Genomic DNA, 18,009 nt, shown 5'->3' with positions numbered 1-18,009 from the left:
TTAACTCACTCTGAGTTCCGGTTCATATGTTTCATTTTGGAAACCAACTCCGGCTGAGGAGGACGAAAATGATGATGGACCAGTCTCGACTCTCGTTCGGGTTCGCAGGTAGTAGATCAGCAGGGCGATCAATGTGCCGATCAGCAGCAGGACCACGATGACCGACGCTGCAATCCCTCCTGCATTGTCTTGCCTTGTTGGGGCTACAGGGAAGATGGAAAACATTTAGAGACTATGCTGAAGACAGGACCACATTACATTACAGTTAGGGCTGCACTGGTGATTTTGCATTAAGCCAGTTAACAAACAATTAGACAAATTCCTTTACTGCTACTACATATTATACATTTTTAGTCTTACATTGTACCTTCTTCTTCATTAGTTTAGATTTATTTAGTGACACTATGAATATTGACTTGAAATCCGTCCTTGCAGTTAAAAATAAAAAAAGAACAATGCTAAAAATAAAAGGTGACTGTGATGCATTACCAATCTCAAGTAAATTTTACAAGTTTGAAAAGTGATTTTTATATTATAGTGAAGTAAATGGACAACACTACTACTGCCAAATCACTACGGCCGGAGTGAAATAGTTCCAGCATGTCTCCGTTTTTCTACGGATTAAACAAACAAGATATAAGGTGTTACCTTTTGAGCTTTAGAAGTGCTGGTAGGCAGTTTTTTTTTCTTCCCGGACAGAGCCAGCCTAGTGGTTTCCCTCTGCTTCCTGTCTTTATGCTAAGCTAGGCTAGCCTGCTGCTTGCTGTAGCTTCATATTTAGTGTACAGACATTAAAGTGGTATCAATCTTCTCATCTAGCTCTCAGCAAGAAAGCGAGTAAGCATATTTCCCTAAATGTCAAACAATTGCTTTAATGAATCAGTATAAACAGAAAAATAAGCTCATGTGCTTTTGCAGTTAGCAGTTAATGGGCTGAAAAACATGCAAAACCACTGGCCCATCTTACTTGTCAGTTCATCTGTGACTTTGTTAGCGCAGTTGACTCCGATGGTGTACTCAATGTCATCCAGAGCTACAACACCTGATGTGCCTTTGATTCCTTCAAACACAATCTGTTAACGACAAAAACAAGACGACAGCAGAGACAGTAGTCTTATTAAAGAAACTTGAATATTCTCTCACGTCCGTCATTACTGTAAGACATTTAGCTATGTGCAGAATTATCATTTCTTGTGCTGTGGAAAAGGCTTACATACAGAACACTACACAGAGTTAAAGTGTTAGAAGCACGATATCAGTATATGAGAGAGAGTCTGACCTGGTAGTCCACAGTAGATGTGATGTTGACATCAAAGCGTTTCCACGGTCCTCCCAGTTCACTCACCACCACCAGCTGATGGAGACGACCTTCAGACAGCCTCCACACCCTCAGCTCACTGTCCGCTGCACACATTAAAAAAAAATGCGCTATGTGACAACATATCAAAAACAAAATGGATTCCACACATTCAGACAACAGCTGAAACTTTTTCACAACGAGGTGACGTAACGAGTGGATACAGCAACTTGAGAATTGTATCTGCAGGGATAAACCAAGCACAGGGATCCTTACATGAGTACGGCTTGTAGGCCCAGAATTTCAAGCATGTGCCCCTGGTCGGGGGTAAGTGAGGACTCAGCAACTGAGCGTTTTGATTGGCTGCTGTCCGGTTGCTGCTCGGAAAGAACAGGAAGTGACCTGGCAGAAAGCAAAGGGAAGGTAGTCTATTTTACACGCATGTTTGGTACATGTTGGATGAACAAACTCACACTACTTGCATGATGGTATGTAGCTTTTGCCACAATATCCACAGTCAAAGTGGCTCTGTCGCTGGTTTACCTCTCTCTGTGCCCAGGGTGTGGTCTTCAGGCGGGGTGGAGTAGTGCCTCTCTGCCTCCTGATTTGTCAGCTCCCAGTCCAGTTTGTCCACTTTGACGTTTTGAGTGTTGCTCCAGCTACACATCCCTCTCTCCAGACTGCACTTAGAACCTGAGATATTGAACACAAATGAACACTAACACAAAGAGGACACAACTGTGTGCTGTTGTTTCACAAAATGTTCGGCGTTGGGTATCCAACATGTTAATAACTAACAATAACCAAGTGAATATGCACATTTTAATCTTCTTGATGACTAGTATACTTTAGATAGATTATAGGCCAAGATATTCTGACATTTAGTCTCAAGGATCTCAAGGAACATATGGACAATAGATCCTACATTTCCCACAATGCAACTCAATAGGATTTTTCATTAGACCCTCCGTGCCTGGTAAATGTCCGTGTCTTTCAAACCCCACACATCCAGTTTGTAACACAGGCTTTCTGTTATGAATTTGAAATCCCAAGCCGAGACAACCCTGACGACATCATCAGGTCTAAAATCGTGCCATATATTTTCGCTAGTCTAAAAGTCTGTTTGTGTGTTTCTCCTTCATTTTGCTGAGGCTGATACAAACCTTGATGACTGATTGATTCACATGGGTGAGCTGAAAGGTGGATGTCATCAACTGCAACGTGAGTGTCTTTGCCTCCAGCTCCGATCACCTCAAACTCCAACTGCAGAGCAGAGTGAAGCACGTCATCATCTTGGTTTTAAACGACGAACTCGAGAGCCTACATCTAAAGGTCCACTAATGACAATTCTTTAAAGTTGCTGGGTCAAATTCTGCTGCAGAGATGGAGAGTTTAAAATGCTGCTTTTCTTTAATAACTACAGCCTCTTGTGTGTATTTTAAAGGCATTTAAAGACGTCTCTGAATTAGAGAAGTGCCTTTATTTATCTTCTATCTTCATAAATTCTTTTTAATGCGTATTAAATAATTGTTCTCTAACTGACCACTTGAAAAGTCTATAATTGTTCCAGCAGCTCTCCCCAGCCTTCACACTGTACCTGCCAGTCCACAAGGGTACTCGAGATGTTGCCGTTGCCATGGCGCCAGACATCTCCCTGGTTCAGACTGTCAGAGAAGATCTTCACCCTTTCTCCCTTCACCGGCTTCATATACAATGTCAGAGAACCTGCAGAGTACACACAGTTCAATTGTGGGGTTTTTTTGGTTACTTTTTTTTTGTGTGTGTTTCAGTGTGTGAATGTGTCTCACCTGGATTCACTCCTCCCATCTGATACCAGAAATGGACACACTCAGTCTTGGCGGTCCATTGGCGGACAGGGGAGGTGAGGACTGCCGTGCCACCAGAGGGAAGGATGTGCGCTCCAGTGTTGGCCATCATGTAGAAACCTGGGCAGCCAACCAGGCAGAGGAAGATCACAGTTCACCGTCTCTCCATTTTCTGTATGTATATTTAAATATTACTATTATCTAATGGCATTCTCTCTCACCCAGTTCAGTCTCCAGAGTGTGGTCAGTTTTGGGTCCAGTCGTCACAGCGGTGAGTCCGCTGCGGTGGAGCCAGTGAACTTCACCAGAGCTGCTGTACCCACACCGGTGGCCTTCAAAGGAGCACATCCTTGGCACGGTGCACGGACGGTCCACGAACGCCACATCGTCGATGGCCACGCGCCCGTCAAAACCAGAGCGAACGGCTTCAAACATCAGCTGGTGATGGGCCAAAGGTCGGAAAGGGTGAGTTGGAAAGGAAGGATGACATTGATTATTCAAAAGTACTTGCTTAAAGCTGCAGGGATATTTTGTTTTACCACAAGGAGGAAGAAATTCTCCAAAACCATCCATTAAAGGGATTCACTGAATCTCCTCCTTCACTCATTTTTAAAGAATGCAGTTATACCATACCCGAAAATTTGTGAGCTGGTGTGGTACCGGGCAGTGCGCTTCGTGCCACATGTTGCCATGAGCTCCACTGCGGGTCCAGATGACGCTCTCATAACCGTTGTTATCTAGCAGCTTCACATTCAGAGCACCTGGAGGGGATCAGTGGGTGAGGATGAGGTGAGTAAGAGTGGGAAGGCAAAGAAATTATTACATTTTCTGATTATTTCCAGCTTCTATCGGGTGAATTGTGTAGCATTTAATTTCAGCCAACATATGTGCCATTTTGAGACAGTTACTCATAAAGAAGGATTTTAACAGACTAGATCCTGTTCCTTTTGTATGAAATTATCGACTTCACTGCCTTCCATCCAGTCTCATCCTCACCTGTGTTCGGCCCGTAGAGTTTGTAGAAGAAGGACAGGCAGTAATCTGTAGGACCTGGCAAATGTGTGAATGAAACTAAGCGTCCGAACACACCGCGCAGGGAAGGACTCCACATGTCCACAACAAGGCTTCTGCCTGGACATCAACAGAAAGACGGGAGGGGATTTTAGTGAGTTTTTTAAGGTATCACAGTTCAGTAGTGACACTCTGTTGTCTTATCATATACTTTTTGATTTATAGGGATTATGAATGATGCAATTAATATACTAAGTTGAGCACATTTACCGCAAATAGAAGTCAGAAGTAAGTTTCGAGTCTTGGCTTTGAAGCCACAAAGTCACTTTCCAACAAACTTTGTAACATTCAAAAGCAAATGATCCGCTGTTACTGTGTGTGTGTTATTCTTGTGACACAACTAGTAAAGAAGTTAAGCTTCTTCAACATAGAGTTTTCACTCTATGTTTCTTGATGCAGAGTGACTGCCAGTATAATACTATCTTGCAGCAAACATCCTAAATGTCACATATAAGAATCTTACCCTGATTTTGTAGGTTTTATTGTGACATTTTCTCACAAAAAATGTATCTTAAATCAAAAAACTATGAACAATATGAATTTAGATGCTCTTTATAGTATTATAGAGTACATAGCAGATTATGAGCAAAGTATTACTCTTCATTGCATACATAAAATGATTAAAATGGATGATGTAAAGGCCAATAAACACCTGACAGACACTGCTGACTTATAAAGACTGTTAATGCTGCATTAACAGCATTATTATTGTACCAAACCGTATTTACAAAATGTCCTCCTATGGATTCTCTTCTGCATATGACACATTAAAATGTTATGTTTTCTGCCAATGAGGCTAAGGAAAGATGGAGTACACACAGTATGTGTGTTGACTGAGATACTCCCAACTATCCATGTACACGGCTTTATTTGTTTTGTTTTCATATGAGCTTACCGATCCCGATGGTGTGGTCCATCCCGTCGAGGACCGTCCAGTCAAAGTTGTCACTGTTGTCCTGATACCATCCGCACAGTCCATCTTCAAAGTTACATGACAGGGCTGGCCAAAAAAAACAAAAGAAAACACATCCAAGACATTGAGACATTTCTAGGTAAAATATGAAATCATGTGTGTGTACTGTAAATAGTTACGAGTGTTACCCGTTGGAGAAGATGGAAAATAGTCAGCATGACAGCTGACAAAGCGAACGTTTTTCACTTTAATCTTGGCGCGTGGACAAAGTTTCACAGCACGAGCTTCAAGCACCAGCTGGTAAAAAGAAAACAATGGAAACAGAGGAGCCCTAATAAGTGAAAAGACTTTCACAAAATCACCAGAACTTGTTGAATTATGTTGTTTTCCATTATTTCCTACTTCCTTTATATGATATTTTTGTAGTGACACTAGAAACAGGTTAAAAGTTTATGATAGATTAGACAGAATATTTTTGGTAGCAGCAGGATAGAAAAGTCTTTAAATTTAGGAAACAACCAAAGTTTGACTTCCTATTTAATTCTGTCGCTCACACCTGCCACTCAACTCTCATCAAAGATTTCAAACATAAAAATGATGATTGGTTACCAGTTGCCATCTTTGATTGGCTGAAGAAAAATTGCACCTTGTGGATCAGATTGAAAACTGACATTACCACCAGATAAAATATTTTTTGTCCAGGCAGGATCGAAGGTCAAGACTTTGGGGATATATCAAATGTCTTCAGCTTTAAATGTTTTCAGACAGGTTTGACCTCTATTTATTTTGTAGAACAGTGACTCATCATCAATGCAAACATTTCAAATGTAAAAATGATAGTTATATGAGTCTCTATCAGCCCTGAAAACAAAAGCTGACCTGGAAGCGATGTTTTCTGACTCCGATGGGCACGTCGACGTGCTGCCACGCCTCCTCCCCGGCTCCTGTCTTCCCACTGAACTCCCACAGCGCAGGCCGCACGCCCAGCAAGCTGTCAATCACCCTGACGGACAGCTCACCTGCAGCAGAAGGACGTAAACAGAGTTGTATTAAAAGATCTGAGTCGTGGGAAAAGGCGAGAAGTGAAAAAGAAGACATCGTCGGATAACAAGTTCATGAAGTTACCAATGTGATCTGGATTCCCAGTGAGCGCAAAATCAAAGCTGAGGGTGCAAGCTGGGCCGGAGGGGCCCAGGAGGGGGGTCCGTGTCTGGGCCTCGGTCAGCTGCTGGCCTGGGGCCTCGGCTACATGCAGGTACTCCTCTAAGAAATATGACATGGAAATATTTTGTTATTTTTTAAAAAACTGAACATTAGTGAATCAATAGTGGAGTGTTGTGATGACGGAGAGCAGTTGTACCTTTGGATGTGGAGTTTTCATGAAGCACCCAACCTTGACTCCCAATGCTGGCGTCAGTCCAGCCTGAGCTGCCTTCAGCGTAAGAGAAGTCCCCTGCAGAAAGGATTCATGGAGAGGTCTCACTTAAATACGACCTTACACGATGACTTGCATTATTCTTGCATGCTCAGTGGACGGGACAGGGGTCATAAAGGTCAGGGCCGAGCCAAGCATATTCATTTTTAAAAAAAAAAGACAGTTCATGTTGATAAAAGTAAAAATGAGTCAACAGCATGAAGAGACTCACCACATTTGGCTTCATCCTCTGCTCCTGCACAGTCACGGTGAAAATCACACATCTTGTCTGGTTCAGTGCACAGGTGTCTGGGAGGTTTAGGGAACTTGGCCCAGGAATTATTTACTGTTCAAGAAGAGAAAGTGAGTCAGCAGATTTATCATACCACAGAAGGTGTTTACTCTCATACTTTGCAGATGTGGAATCATCGTTTTTTTCTGAATACGGTTAAAAGGATTACCAGATGATAAGCGGCATTCAGGAGACAGCACAATGCTGTCGACAGCGATGCCTCCGTATGCAAAGTCCCTGACGGCCGCCATTATTAAAATCTGCAATGACAGAAAGGTCGACAGAGGAAGGGAAAATGAAAAGTGGAAAAGGGGTGAATTCATGATACCAATACAATTTCTGTCGTTATCTTTAGTCTCCTCAGTGGAGCGGAAGCTTCAGCAGATATTTAAGTCACATGCGTCATCCACAGCATGATTTATTCGCTAAGTCTGTTTCCATTTTGCTTTTATCGAAACACCAACTTTTCCACCTCAGACAAGCGTAAAAACTTTTATGTGATATTTCATTTAAGTTTTTCCATTCAGGTTTTTTTACGTGATATGCATAAAAGCTGGTGGATGGAGCTGATTTTTGTGCTACTTAGTTATTCTCCAATGCACCTGTCAAATATCAATATCAGTCTTGGCCTCAAAAAGCCAGTATCAGTTGGTCTCTCTGGATACTTGTGAGAATTTGCATGTGTAGTCTGTCTGTGAACATTAAATCCACATTTAAATTTGTGATAAAAACTATAAATAAAGTACTTTTTGTTGCCATGACATTTTCATATTATTTACTGGTACTTGTGAATCTTCAGTATCAATATCTCTGTTTTAAAGATGTTGTAGGCTGGCGTCATTAATATGGCTACAAACTCAGGTGAAGTACTCACCTGGAAAGTGGAGTTGGTGACAATCTCCACCTCTGCCTTCACCCAAACATCACCTAGAGCTCCGGCCCTCTCCCACACCGGGTAGATGTTACGATCTGCCACCAGCACCGTCAGACCGCCGGACCTCGGCCCAAACTGGTGAGTGTACATCACCATCTACAGCGGAAAGACACAGAAAACCTGTCAAATTAGCTTCCAATTATATTTAGAAATGTATTTTTCTTTTCTAAACTCAAATAATTTAAACATCATTCCTCAAAATGAAAAATGAAATGACAATTCATTGACTGCAGCCATTTTCTCCATTGTCTTTTCCAAATGTTTAATTCAGAAGAGTTTCAGTACGTGTTATGTAAATGACTGTGAGATTGAAGCGTAACAGTCAAATAAAGAACCTCTCTGGCTGAAGACGGAATCAGTTTGGAACTCACCTTGCAAGGATGTGAACTGTTGGTGGGTTCAAGGCGGGGACTTTGGAAAGCAGCCCAGTCATTTGTGATACCACCATCAGAGACAGTGACATATAGGAAGTGACCTGCAACAACAAGAATGATATCCTTCATTTATATATATGTATATGGTATATTGTGGTATTATTATTATTAACAAAGTCAGTTGATAATGAAACAGAACAGCAGTATGGTTTTGACAATGAACAAACATAAGGACACTTATGAATATGACACCTGTTGCGCTGTTGTTGGAATGATCCCTGCCTGGTCCTTTCAGAGGATCCGTGACGGAGATGCTCTCTTGATTCGTCCTCACCCATTTCAGTGTGGACAGTGAAGTCAGGTCCCAATCACACAGGCCCCCCTCAAAGTCACAGCGCCGGTACCCTCCTGGAGACACAACACACAACTTCCATTCACTGGTGATCACTGGGTGCATATATGCATGTGGTAAAATGTACTGCGTGACTTGTATGGACAGATGCTTTTGGTTTTATGTGCCAAACTAAGTTTAACTACTAAACTATGTTTTAGTTTAGTTTAAGATATCCAGCTTTGAAACTTCTGCCTCCATCCAAATACAGTGGGGGTGAAGGGAGTTTCATATGTGGTGCTAAAAACTTGAAAAACTACATTTCAAAAGATGAACAGCAACGTGTCATCCCGCAAACAAAACCCTGGTTTCTCTGGTTAATATGCAGACAGCACTGTCAACAGTTTTCACTGGGACTGTATATTCATTAGAGAGTAGGTCCGGTCAAATCTGCAGTGAGGTCTGTCGATACCACAAAGTGTAATGAAGAACAATATGTTGTTTGTTCTTTTAATTTGGTTGAACTGCCCCGTCAATCTCTTTTGCACAACATGTCTTACACTGTTTTACAAACTCTTTATATTTTGCCCGTTTGTACAGTGAGTCATCCGTGTCTAGACAAATTCCTACATCATTTACTGTGCTGTGGTGCCAGAGGGAGGCTGGCTGCTGTAATTCAGAGGATTTCTCACCACAGTCTTCCTCATCAGTCCTGTCACCGCAGTCGTCGCTGCCGTCACACAGCTGCCGGTGCTCCACGCAGCCGCCACGCTTACACTCCCTCATCCCTGTTGGACACTCTTTCCCAGGGAGTGGTACTGATGACATAATGAGAGAAAAACATCATCATCATCATCATATGCTCATCATGGCTGTGCAATTATAATTGATCAATTTATTGATTTATTATAATGAATTGCAGGTAAGACTCCATAGAAAGGCAGGGACAGCACATGAATAGGATATTTTGAGGGACTCACAGGGCAGAGCACAGTTCAGAAACTCCAGCTGGTCCACCGCCACATCTCCCCTTCTCCCCTCAGAGCGCTGCGAGTGAAGACGGATTCGGAAGGTCGAGGGAATACGGCCCAGAAAGATGGTTGCCTCCCTCCAGCCGCGGACACTGGTGGCCTCAGGACGCCACACCACGGTCTCTCGGGAGTCCTGTTGAAGGACGGACGCCCACAAGGGTGTGGAGCCCAGGCCTGTGTGACCTACAGGAAACGTTACAAATAGTCTATTAGAAGAGCAACTGCAGGGGAAATAAAATCTGCGTACACAACAATAAAAACAAATACAAGTATAGAATCAATAAAGTTTGAAAAATTACAGAGAGACAAATATACATAAAATACATACAAATACTGCTAGTAAAAGTAGTACAGCAATATGAAATCCTTTCCATTGGGTTTTGAGATATAAGAGAAGCTGGCCAAAGCAGCAAGTTTGAATGTCATCGTTGAGGGTCGTTACCTGAGTCCCACAGGAAATATCTGAGACGAAGGCGACAGGTTGGTGAAGACTGCTTCATCTCTGGAGAGATCAACACCGCAGTCCTGAGAGACACTGACCTCACTGCACTCACTCCCACAAACGACCCTGTGTGATGGGAAACATTACATGTTTTATTTCATGTCGTTTACATTGCAGCTCAGTGCAGGCAGGGCACTGTTTTTATCCTACCCTGATCATCAGACTGAGTTGCCGTTTTTGTTTAAATTTCTGTTTGAATCCCGGAACATATTGGAGATGTGGGTGGCAATTCACAGCTACTTTCATCCAAAGCAAAAGCTGCACTAATGGATCGAAAGATTACCCGTAAGGTGAAAGCTGTGGCGTGTAGTGACAAGCCTGCAGAATCATCTCCAGCTCCGCAGCTCTACAGAGCTTTTCAGCATCTTTTGACTCGTTGATTTGTTGTGCTACTTGCCCAGCACCAAAAAGTGATTACGCAGTACATAGGTGTTGTGTTTACAGCTTGTTTCCACTGCCCCCCACGTGGCCAAAACATACATATATATATATATATATGTATATATACAATATACAATTAATCCAGCTTCAATGAGAAGAAGGCCAAAACAAAACAAAGATATACATACAAAAAGGAGAACATTACAACATAAAACTGGCATTAAAACAGTATACAAACAAAGTACTGAAAACCATGGGCCACTTTGTGGCAGTGGAAATACGCTGTGAACACAACACTGACATATCACTCTTTAAGTTGATATGGCGACCTTGTTAGCATACAGTTGCCGAGTTACACAGGCAGCAGTGACTGAGCCATTCTGGCCACCTGATGAATGTAAGTCCAATATTTCCCATTTAAAGCATGAAAGAAATGAACACGAACACTCATGGATCTTTTTTCAGTGGTCACTTAGTGTCAGTTTGCTTGTAGGAGGAGGGGTGTGAGAGATAATAATAATAATAATATAATAAATCAGTTTGTAAGAAATATTTTCTTCATTCCCGTAACATGTTTGGGATTTCTGTACACAATATTGTTCATTATGTAGCCAAAAGCATCTTAACTTTTTACTAACTCTTGGTTCTCCACTTCACAACTTTGATACATGATTCAAAGGTAATTACACTGACATAAATATTTGTGCCAACTACACTCACAATCTGCTGTTTCAGTCACTCTAATTACCTCTGAAGCTGATGACTACAATGTGAATGTAGATATCATATTGGCCTTTCTTCCGTCATCGAGAAATAAATACGAAACATCTTCGAAACAAGTTAGATTCTTGACTTTTACACAGACATTGAAATGCATTTATCACATCTTCTGCAGTGGGTCTCGGCTACAGTAGTCCTATTTGCTACTCACAACACAGTCTGATACTTTTTGCTTATTGTACTGATGTACTCCACTAGTATAAATGAGATACTGTATACAATTCTTTTGTTCGAATAAGGAATACTGTATTCCTTATATGAACAAAAAAAGCGTTGTACTTTTAAAGACACCTGTGGCTTTTACAACATGAGGACAGAAAGACAAAACATCAAAAGGGAGAAAGGTGACTGTGTGTTAAACTGTACCTGTAGCTGTCCCGGTGGTGTAGTCAGAGGACGGCCCGCTGCTGGGCAGCGTGGCCCCCCTCTGACGTTTCTCCCAGCTGTACACGGCGGTGTCGAAGGACTCGTCGGCCCATCCACACATTCCTGCATCCTCAAAGTCACACTCAAACCCTTTTCCTCTGTAGCCTTGAGAAGTGTAAAATAAATAATAGTTAACTGCATTACTAAAACACTACATGGAGATCCAAACAGGGAAGCGTTTTATAAACTAATAACTTAATAAAGTTCTGTGTTTTCTTCTAATGATAGAGGCATTATTGAGTTTTTCGTGAACCCCGCGGTGAGCAAAGATGAGAGTGAGTTACGGTAAACTGAGAATTCAGTTTAGAGCCTGGTCTTCACATCTGATGCCATATTTAAATAACATATATAAACTTACCACAGTCCTGTTCATCGCTGCAGTCAAGACAGTCACACACAAAGTCACATTTCTTCCCAGGACTCTCACACTGAGTCCAAGAACCAGCTGTGTAATAAGATAAAACATCAGTGTTAGTGTAGCACAGTGTTCATCCAGATGTTAGGCTATGCCCACCTCTGTTCTGGACAGTGGAAACAACATTACTCAAGTCCTTTATTTTAGAAAACGTAGCAATACCACTTTTGGATGAAAACCTTCAATTAAAAAATCCAGACCAGTGATTTGGAGACACCTTTCACCAGATAACTTAACTAAATATCAAATGTTGTCATTCTGAAGAATAGCGCCTTTCAGAGTATAAATGAATACATACAAACTTTAAACTGTACGCTGCATTTAAATACCGCAGATGGTCTGGGTGACACCAGGTCTGACTTTTTTCATGCGCATATGATCAACTTATCTCATTTGGCAAAACTGTCTCCACTCATGTCCAATTACACATTTTCTGAAGCTTCCCACAGTCATCACAGTTGTAATGACATTTCAAACTTTGCATTATTCCTAACACTTTTAGGGCTTTTTTTTCTCCCTCTTTTAGCTCAAGGCTAGTCCCCCAATAGTCCATACAATCACAGTAAAAACAAAATGAACAAACTAATACATCATGTGCTGATGAAGACTGAAAGATAAAGTAAAAAAACTCCACAACAAGCAAGTAATCTTCCTACACAATAAAGTGGAAGAAAGGTATTGTCTCCTATCATGGAAATACCTATGTATAAGTACTCATTACAAGTAACTGGAAATACTTTCCATCTTTGCTTCTGTTTGAAGGCTGTATAAAAATCTCACAGATGACTCAACCTCAAACTCTCTTATCAGGACTCATTACTGTCAAAGAGTTATGGCACAACTAATGCCAACGGGCTCAAAGGCCAGAGAGAAGTAATCAGTTTAACACCGGCAAAATGTCATCTGTCCATCCAAAGGTCTCTGATTAAGACTCAAGACTTTGGGCTTCAGTGACCCGACAGCCGAAACTCAGACATGACACCGAGTAGGAACACGCATCACGTTACATAGTGAGACAATGTTCAGCTATCACACACAGCAGTGACATGACAGAGGAATAACATGTCCAGTATTTACACTAACTATAGGATTTATTTCATCAATGAAATAAATAAGAAAACCTGTTTTTCAATGTTAAAATTGTTAAAAGTTTCAGTTGTTTCTTTCTAATGTGAATTAAAAGTGAATGACGATGATGAAGTCTAAATCCTCAGAATTGTACATTGTGCTTCAGGAGGCAGGTGACCAGTCATTTTAAGACTCAGCAGCCAAACACATGTTATCATTTTGATAACAGCAATTGTCTTTTTCTTTCTTTTCTTTTTTTTTAAACAAAAAACACATATAATCATTGCAAACAAACAAATTAAACGTGTGCATTCTTGCAATAAGGTATATACTGTGTGCATACTGTATAGATATATTAGTCCCAGTGCCTCTCAGGGCGCCCCCCAAAAAACGATTTCTGACCAGATTCCTGAAAAAGTCCATAAACGTTTTTTTAAACTGTCCATTTTCTGTAAATGTTATATAAAAGTCTACATTTTGTTTTACTGAAACATGAAACATTTATTCATTTATCTATACTTCATTATCATTGGCTTACATGTATTGAGTATACAAATACTGGAACTAGCCAATAAACCACCACCTGTACGTTTTATTTGTAGATTGTAAACTATCCCCAGGTTGCAAAAACAAAAAAATTCCCAGAAAAGACACAGAGGACATGAGCTCAGTGTCCTCTGTGGTACTACGCTCCTGCGTTTGACGGACTAAAGACAACAGGTGAAAGTGACCAGCACCAACAGAGAAAAAAACTTTTTTACTCTTTTGTGGCTTGAGATGTTTTTTTTACATGGTTAAGATTTTTTTTGTTAAACTTTTGGAGCTTGTCATAAAACTTTTCAACACTATCAGTTGTGTCCTTTATATTTCACTTTATGAATTATATACGATACCACACGTTTAGCCCGGAGAGCAGCAGCATTATTTCTACATAAAAGTGTTCCTAAAAACTCACAGTGTTTGAATGGAGTCTGGCTGAATGCGCACTTACCAAACTGCAGAGTCACCAGCAGAATGAGGGCTGAGCTCCTCAAATGTAACATCTTCTTTTCCCCTCTTCCACCTGATCAGTCTGAAGGTCTGAACACAACCTGGACAGTCTTCTGCTAGTTGACTCTGACCTCTTCTCCGTTTCAAACAGATAACACCTGGACTTTAAATTCTCCCAGCATGCAACTGCAACAAACCGTCATAAAGCAATTTACTCCAAATTACTTTTCCCGCAGTATATACATCCGTATGTTGCACAATAACTGAAGGAGACACAGTTGGCAAAAGACACGCAGAGCAATTTACCCCATTATGAGTTGACTGACTTTGTTTCACAAGATCAGCTGGAGACAAAGTGCCTCGCTTAAGAGAACCTAGTTGGGCTCAGAGTTCTCTAGATGGTTTTCATGGACTATTCCGACATGTTCGTCTTGAATTAAAGTTAAGCTAAAATCAGCTATTTGTAATATGTTGCATATTTTTAATGGTTTATCAAGAAGTGAAACAAGATATCAATAGTTTATAGCTCCTTTTTAATTAGGGGTTTTTCCAGTTTAGGATCCTGAGTCAGAAATAAAGTTTGATAATGATAATTAGCTCAATGAACTGAAGTAGTTCTTATTGCCAAGAGGGAGGTATCAAAGAAATGCAGACTTTGGGCCACTGTTGCCTCCATATATGAATAACTGAATTAAATTGACTGAACTACACTTGACTTCCATAAATCCCATTCAGATAACAAGATCAATATGATCAATGTCATCTCTTGTCACCTTTCTAGCTTAGCTTAAAGACTAGAACCACGTAGAAACTGCTAGCCTAGCTCCAAAACTGAGAAAATACACCCACCGCCACTACCCAGCTGTCTTGATTTACAATTGCATCTGAATCTGAATGTAAAAATTTGACATTTTGATTTTAGGAACACTGTTGAAGCTATTTCTTACACAACCACCGCGGGGCAAATTGACATAGCATCTCAGTGCCCAGTGGGGTTGAAGATTTGAGTTGTGTAACTTTATCATGAATGCAACTTTTATTTTTGGATAGAAGTTACCGGCAACTAGCTTAGCTTACTAGAAACAATTCACAAAATGTAATTAAGTTGTTGGAATGCATACTTTTCACATTTGATGGAGCTAGACTCACACTTTTGTTTACAGCTTGTTGCGCTACTTGCAAACAGGAAAAAAATGTGGGTTTAATACGTAGATATACTAAACCAACAGCATATCTTCTCACTGACATTATCAGTTTATCATGATTTCAAACTGCTTCGGCACACTGGTAATATTGGAAGATCGTCAAGTTCATTCTTATCTACCCCACATGAAATTGAGGCCATAACGTTCACCAGCAGTTTACAGTTCAGTGGCTGACAGGAATACAACCGCTGTAGGCCAGAAGTACGATAAGCATTGATGGGGGGTGTTTTCATTTTTCTGCTCTGCAACAGAAGGAACAACACGCACACACACACAACTGAAAAGCAGATTTTTAGGAAACATTTATGAAACACACATCACGACAAAGCATTCATGGTTCACTTTCCAATACATCTTAGTGATTAGGTCAAATGTTACGAGGCTATGTGACTCTAAAACAAGTCAGGGAGCGACTGCACGTCGCTCTGCAAAACTGCCACGGCCAGTTATTTATTTTATAATTCCAGATGAGATTATACACTACTGAAAATCCAAATGTAACTAAGACAATCATGTATTTTAGGTCCAGAGTACAAATGTGAAAAACAAAATGACACTCAGTTTGCTATTTCTTTACTCAAATTGTAACAAAAATAACCCCCAAAAAGGCTTGTTTCCTTATCAGACTAGTCGCTGTATGTCAGTCTTAGTCTTATTAATATTACTTGTTATTAATAAGCTTCTTCTTTGGACTCTGTATGGTTCTTAATGACATGCTCTGCGGTCTCATGAGGGTTTATAGATACAGTAAGTGCAATGTCAGTCCAGGAGAAAGGGCGTCCAACAGAGGGTGGTCTTAGTTAAGTTCAGTATCCTTCATTGTCCCAGGTCACCTCATAGTCTGGATACCGAGCCTTTAGCTTCTCAGTAGTTACTGCGTGGTTTGCTCTTCCAAATCCCTGTAATGAAAAGTATCGCATCAATGTTCCATTAGAGTAAGAAAATAACCATTTATTTAAGCTCATACGCACTAAATTGAATGACAATGTGAAAGGGATCAAACCCATCATTAATTATCAGCCAACTCTGCAGCAATATGGAGCATTTTAGCCTCTTTTAGCTCACAGTTTTGGTTTCATGGCACTTTTACTGTATGTGTTCATTCAGCAGGATTCCCTCACCATGGAGTATCCATAGACGTGGATCTTCTTGGCTTGGGAGTCATGTTTGATCCTCCCTCCTCCGATACACTCGCAGTCCAGGTGGCCACCCTTTTCCAACTCCTCAGAAACCTTGTCATAGATATCAGCTGCAAAAAAAAAAAAGAGGATATGACAGGTGCTTTCGAATATATTTCATCTCTGAATATAATTCATAAAAATGAAAAATGCAGTATGCTCAGCATTTCTAATCTGGGTTATGATAGAAGAGTCATTTGAACCACAGTTTGTATCAATAAATATAAATATTTTCATAACTGACAACTGTGCTTGGATTTTGTGAATGACCCACTAGTGTTTGAGCTGCCAACTGTCCATAAAATATGTTTATGCATCATCACAAACTGCTGTTTGTTGTGTGGACGGGATGCCTCCATCTGGTGCTTTTGATGAGGTTTATGACTTGTTAGACAAACCTACATGTCCTGTTACTAAGATACAAACTTCTGTGTGGAGATGAATATACTTGTGAACAGTTTTTAATTCCTGCAGGTCTGGGCAGGGCTATGGAAGATTTAACATGCCTAAATTAAAACAAATCAAACAATGAAATAAAGTGAAACACACACTGTTATTTGCATTCCCTTTTTATGTATGCATTTACTGTGTCATAACTGAATGACAACGTTTGTTATTTAATTATTGACATTTATTTAGCCCTTTATTTAGACCTGCCTGTACTAACTGCAAATCACTGTCATTTCTAATATATTCACATTAATATGTGAATGTTTCATTGATATTTTACCATACCTTACCATGACAGTGGGTTGGTATTGAACAACACGTAAAGGCATCATCAGTGACTTCTATTTAAACTAGACTGCAACCCAAATTCAAAACACAGGACTGGGACCTGCTATTATTCCAAAACTAGCAGGTCTGACTGAAACAGGTTGAGAGAGGTGTTTATCCAACTTTATTGTCATTTTGGAGGCAGCAAATTGTTCCTATTGTTTTGTCCACCTCATTTATATCAGGGTATGCTGGATATTAGAAAGACCTCTCAGTATAAGGCAGCGCAATTCAACAGCGCCACTAACTGCAGCCTCCGGAATGACCACGACGTTAAAGCAACACCTCTTTTTCAACAAAGGCTGAACATAAACCCCCATGACGGCAGGTCTGTTGTATTAGTCTGGATTAGTTTTAGCTCCTGACTCACCGTGGTACTCAGCCCAACCGTATCCTCGGACTATATCTACCTCCGCGTCGTCTCCCTCCTCCCTGCTGTGAACCCTGACCAGGACGTACTTGAACACGCCGGACGGGTCGATGTCTGCCCGCGGTATGTCGGCCATCAGAGCCGCAGCCTTCGTCTGAGTGCACATCTCCAGACTTCTCAGCAGCGACACCAGCAAACAAACAAGCAAACAGACAAAAAGCTGCTCCTTTCTCAACAAACTCCGCGTCTGTCTGCGCAGAGGCTGCACAGGTTCGTTGGCCGTTTCGACTCAGTTGTGGACGTAGACGGAGCAACACGCAGTCACGCTTCTTCCGCCATGCCGCAATAACAAAAAGACTTCCGTTCACCGCCTTCACAATAAAAGTCGTAAAACGACACACAACAGTTTAAATGATAGTGATAGAGCAAATGTC

General features: G+C 40.9%; 2 protein-coding genes across 3 annotated transcripts; both read right to left on the bottom strand.

Moving 5' to 3' along the window:
- On the bottom strand, window positions 1-14,098 carry mamdc4 (MAM domain containing 4). Its single transcript, XM_070925045.1, has 27 exons — window positions 14,047-14,098; window positions 11,931-12,017; window positions 11,513-11,677; window positions 9,926-10,051; window positions 9,433-9,666; window positions 9,145-9,270; window positions 8,374-8,529; window positions 8,119-8,222; window positions 7,688-7,843; window positions 6,983-7,073; window positions 6,754-6,867; window positions 6,468-6,560; window positions 6,233-6,370; window positions 5,987-6,126; window positions 5,296-5,404; window positions 5,090-5,194; window positions 4,120-4,254; window positions 3,757-3,884; window positions 3,345-3,561; window positions 3,106-3,243; window positions 2,895-3,022; window positions 2,461-2,560; window positions 1,841-1,990; window positions 1,574-1,699; window positions 1,280-1,404; window positions 968-1,073; window positions 1-203 (listed from the first exon to the last, which is right to left on the bottom strand). The coding sequence occupies exons 1-27, from the start codon at window positions 14,096-14,098 to the stop codon at window positions 1-3; spliced, it is 3,552 nt and encodes a 1,183-aa protein (XP_070781146.1).
- A 1,442-nt stretch (window positions 14,099-15,540) lies between these two features.
- On the bottom strand, window positions 15,541-17,905 carry phpt1 (phosphohistidine phosphatase 1). 2 transcript variants are annotated; one of them, XM_070924613.1, is made up of 4 exons: window positions 17,572-17,905; window positions 17,491-17,492; window positions 16,372-16,499; window positions 15,541-16,149 (listed from the first exon to the last, which is right to left on the bottom strand). In XM_070924613.1, exons 1-4 carry the CDS (start codon window positions 17,739-17,741, stop codon window positions 16,057-16,059), a joined length of 393 nt encoding a protein of 130 aa, XP_070780714.1. In that variant the 5' UTR covers window positions 17,742-17,905; the 3' UTR covers window positions 15,541-16,056. The 2 variants fall into 2 exon arrangements, with proteins under 2 accessions (XP_070780714.1, XP_070780712.1); XM_070924611.1 differs by lacking the exon at window positions 17,491-17,492 and having other exon boundaries at window positions 17,576-17,905.
- Between the last annotated feature and the right edge of the window lie 104 nt (window positions 17,906-18,009).

Source organism: Enoplosus armatus, chromosome 18 (genome assembly GCF_043641665.1).
Source record: "Enoplosus armatus isolate fEnoArm2 chromosome 18, fEnoArm2.hap1, whole genome shotgun sequence".
Taxonomy (NCBI): domain Eukaryota; kingdom Metazoa; phylum Chordata; class Actinopteri; order Centrarchiformes; family Enoplosidae; genus Enoplosus; species Enoplosus armatus.
The sequence above is the reverse complement of the archived record's forward strand: the minus strand, read 5'-3'. Positions and strand labels throughout refer to the sequence as shown.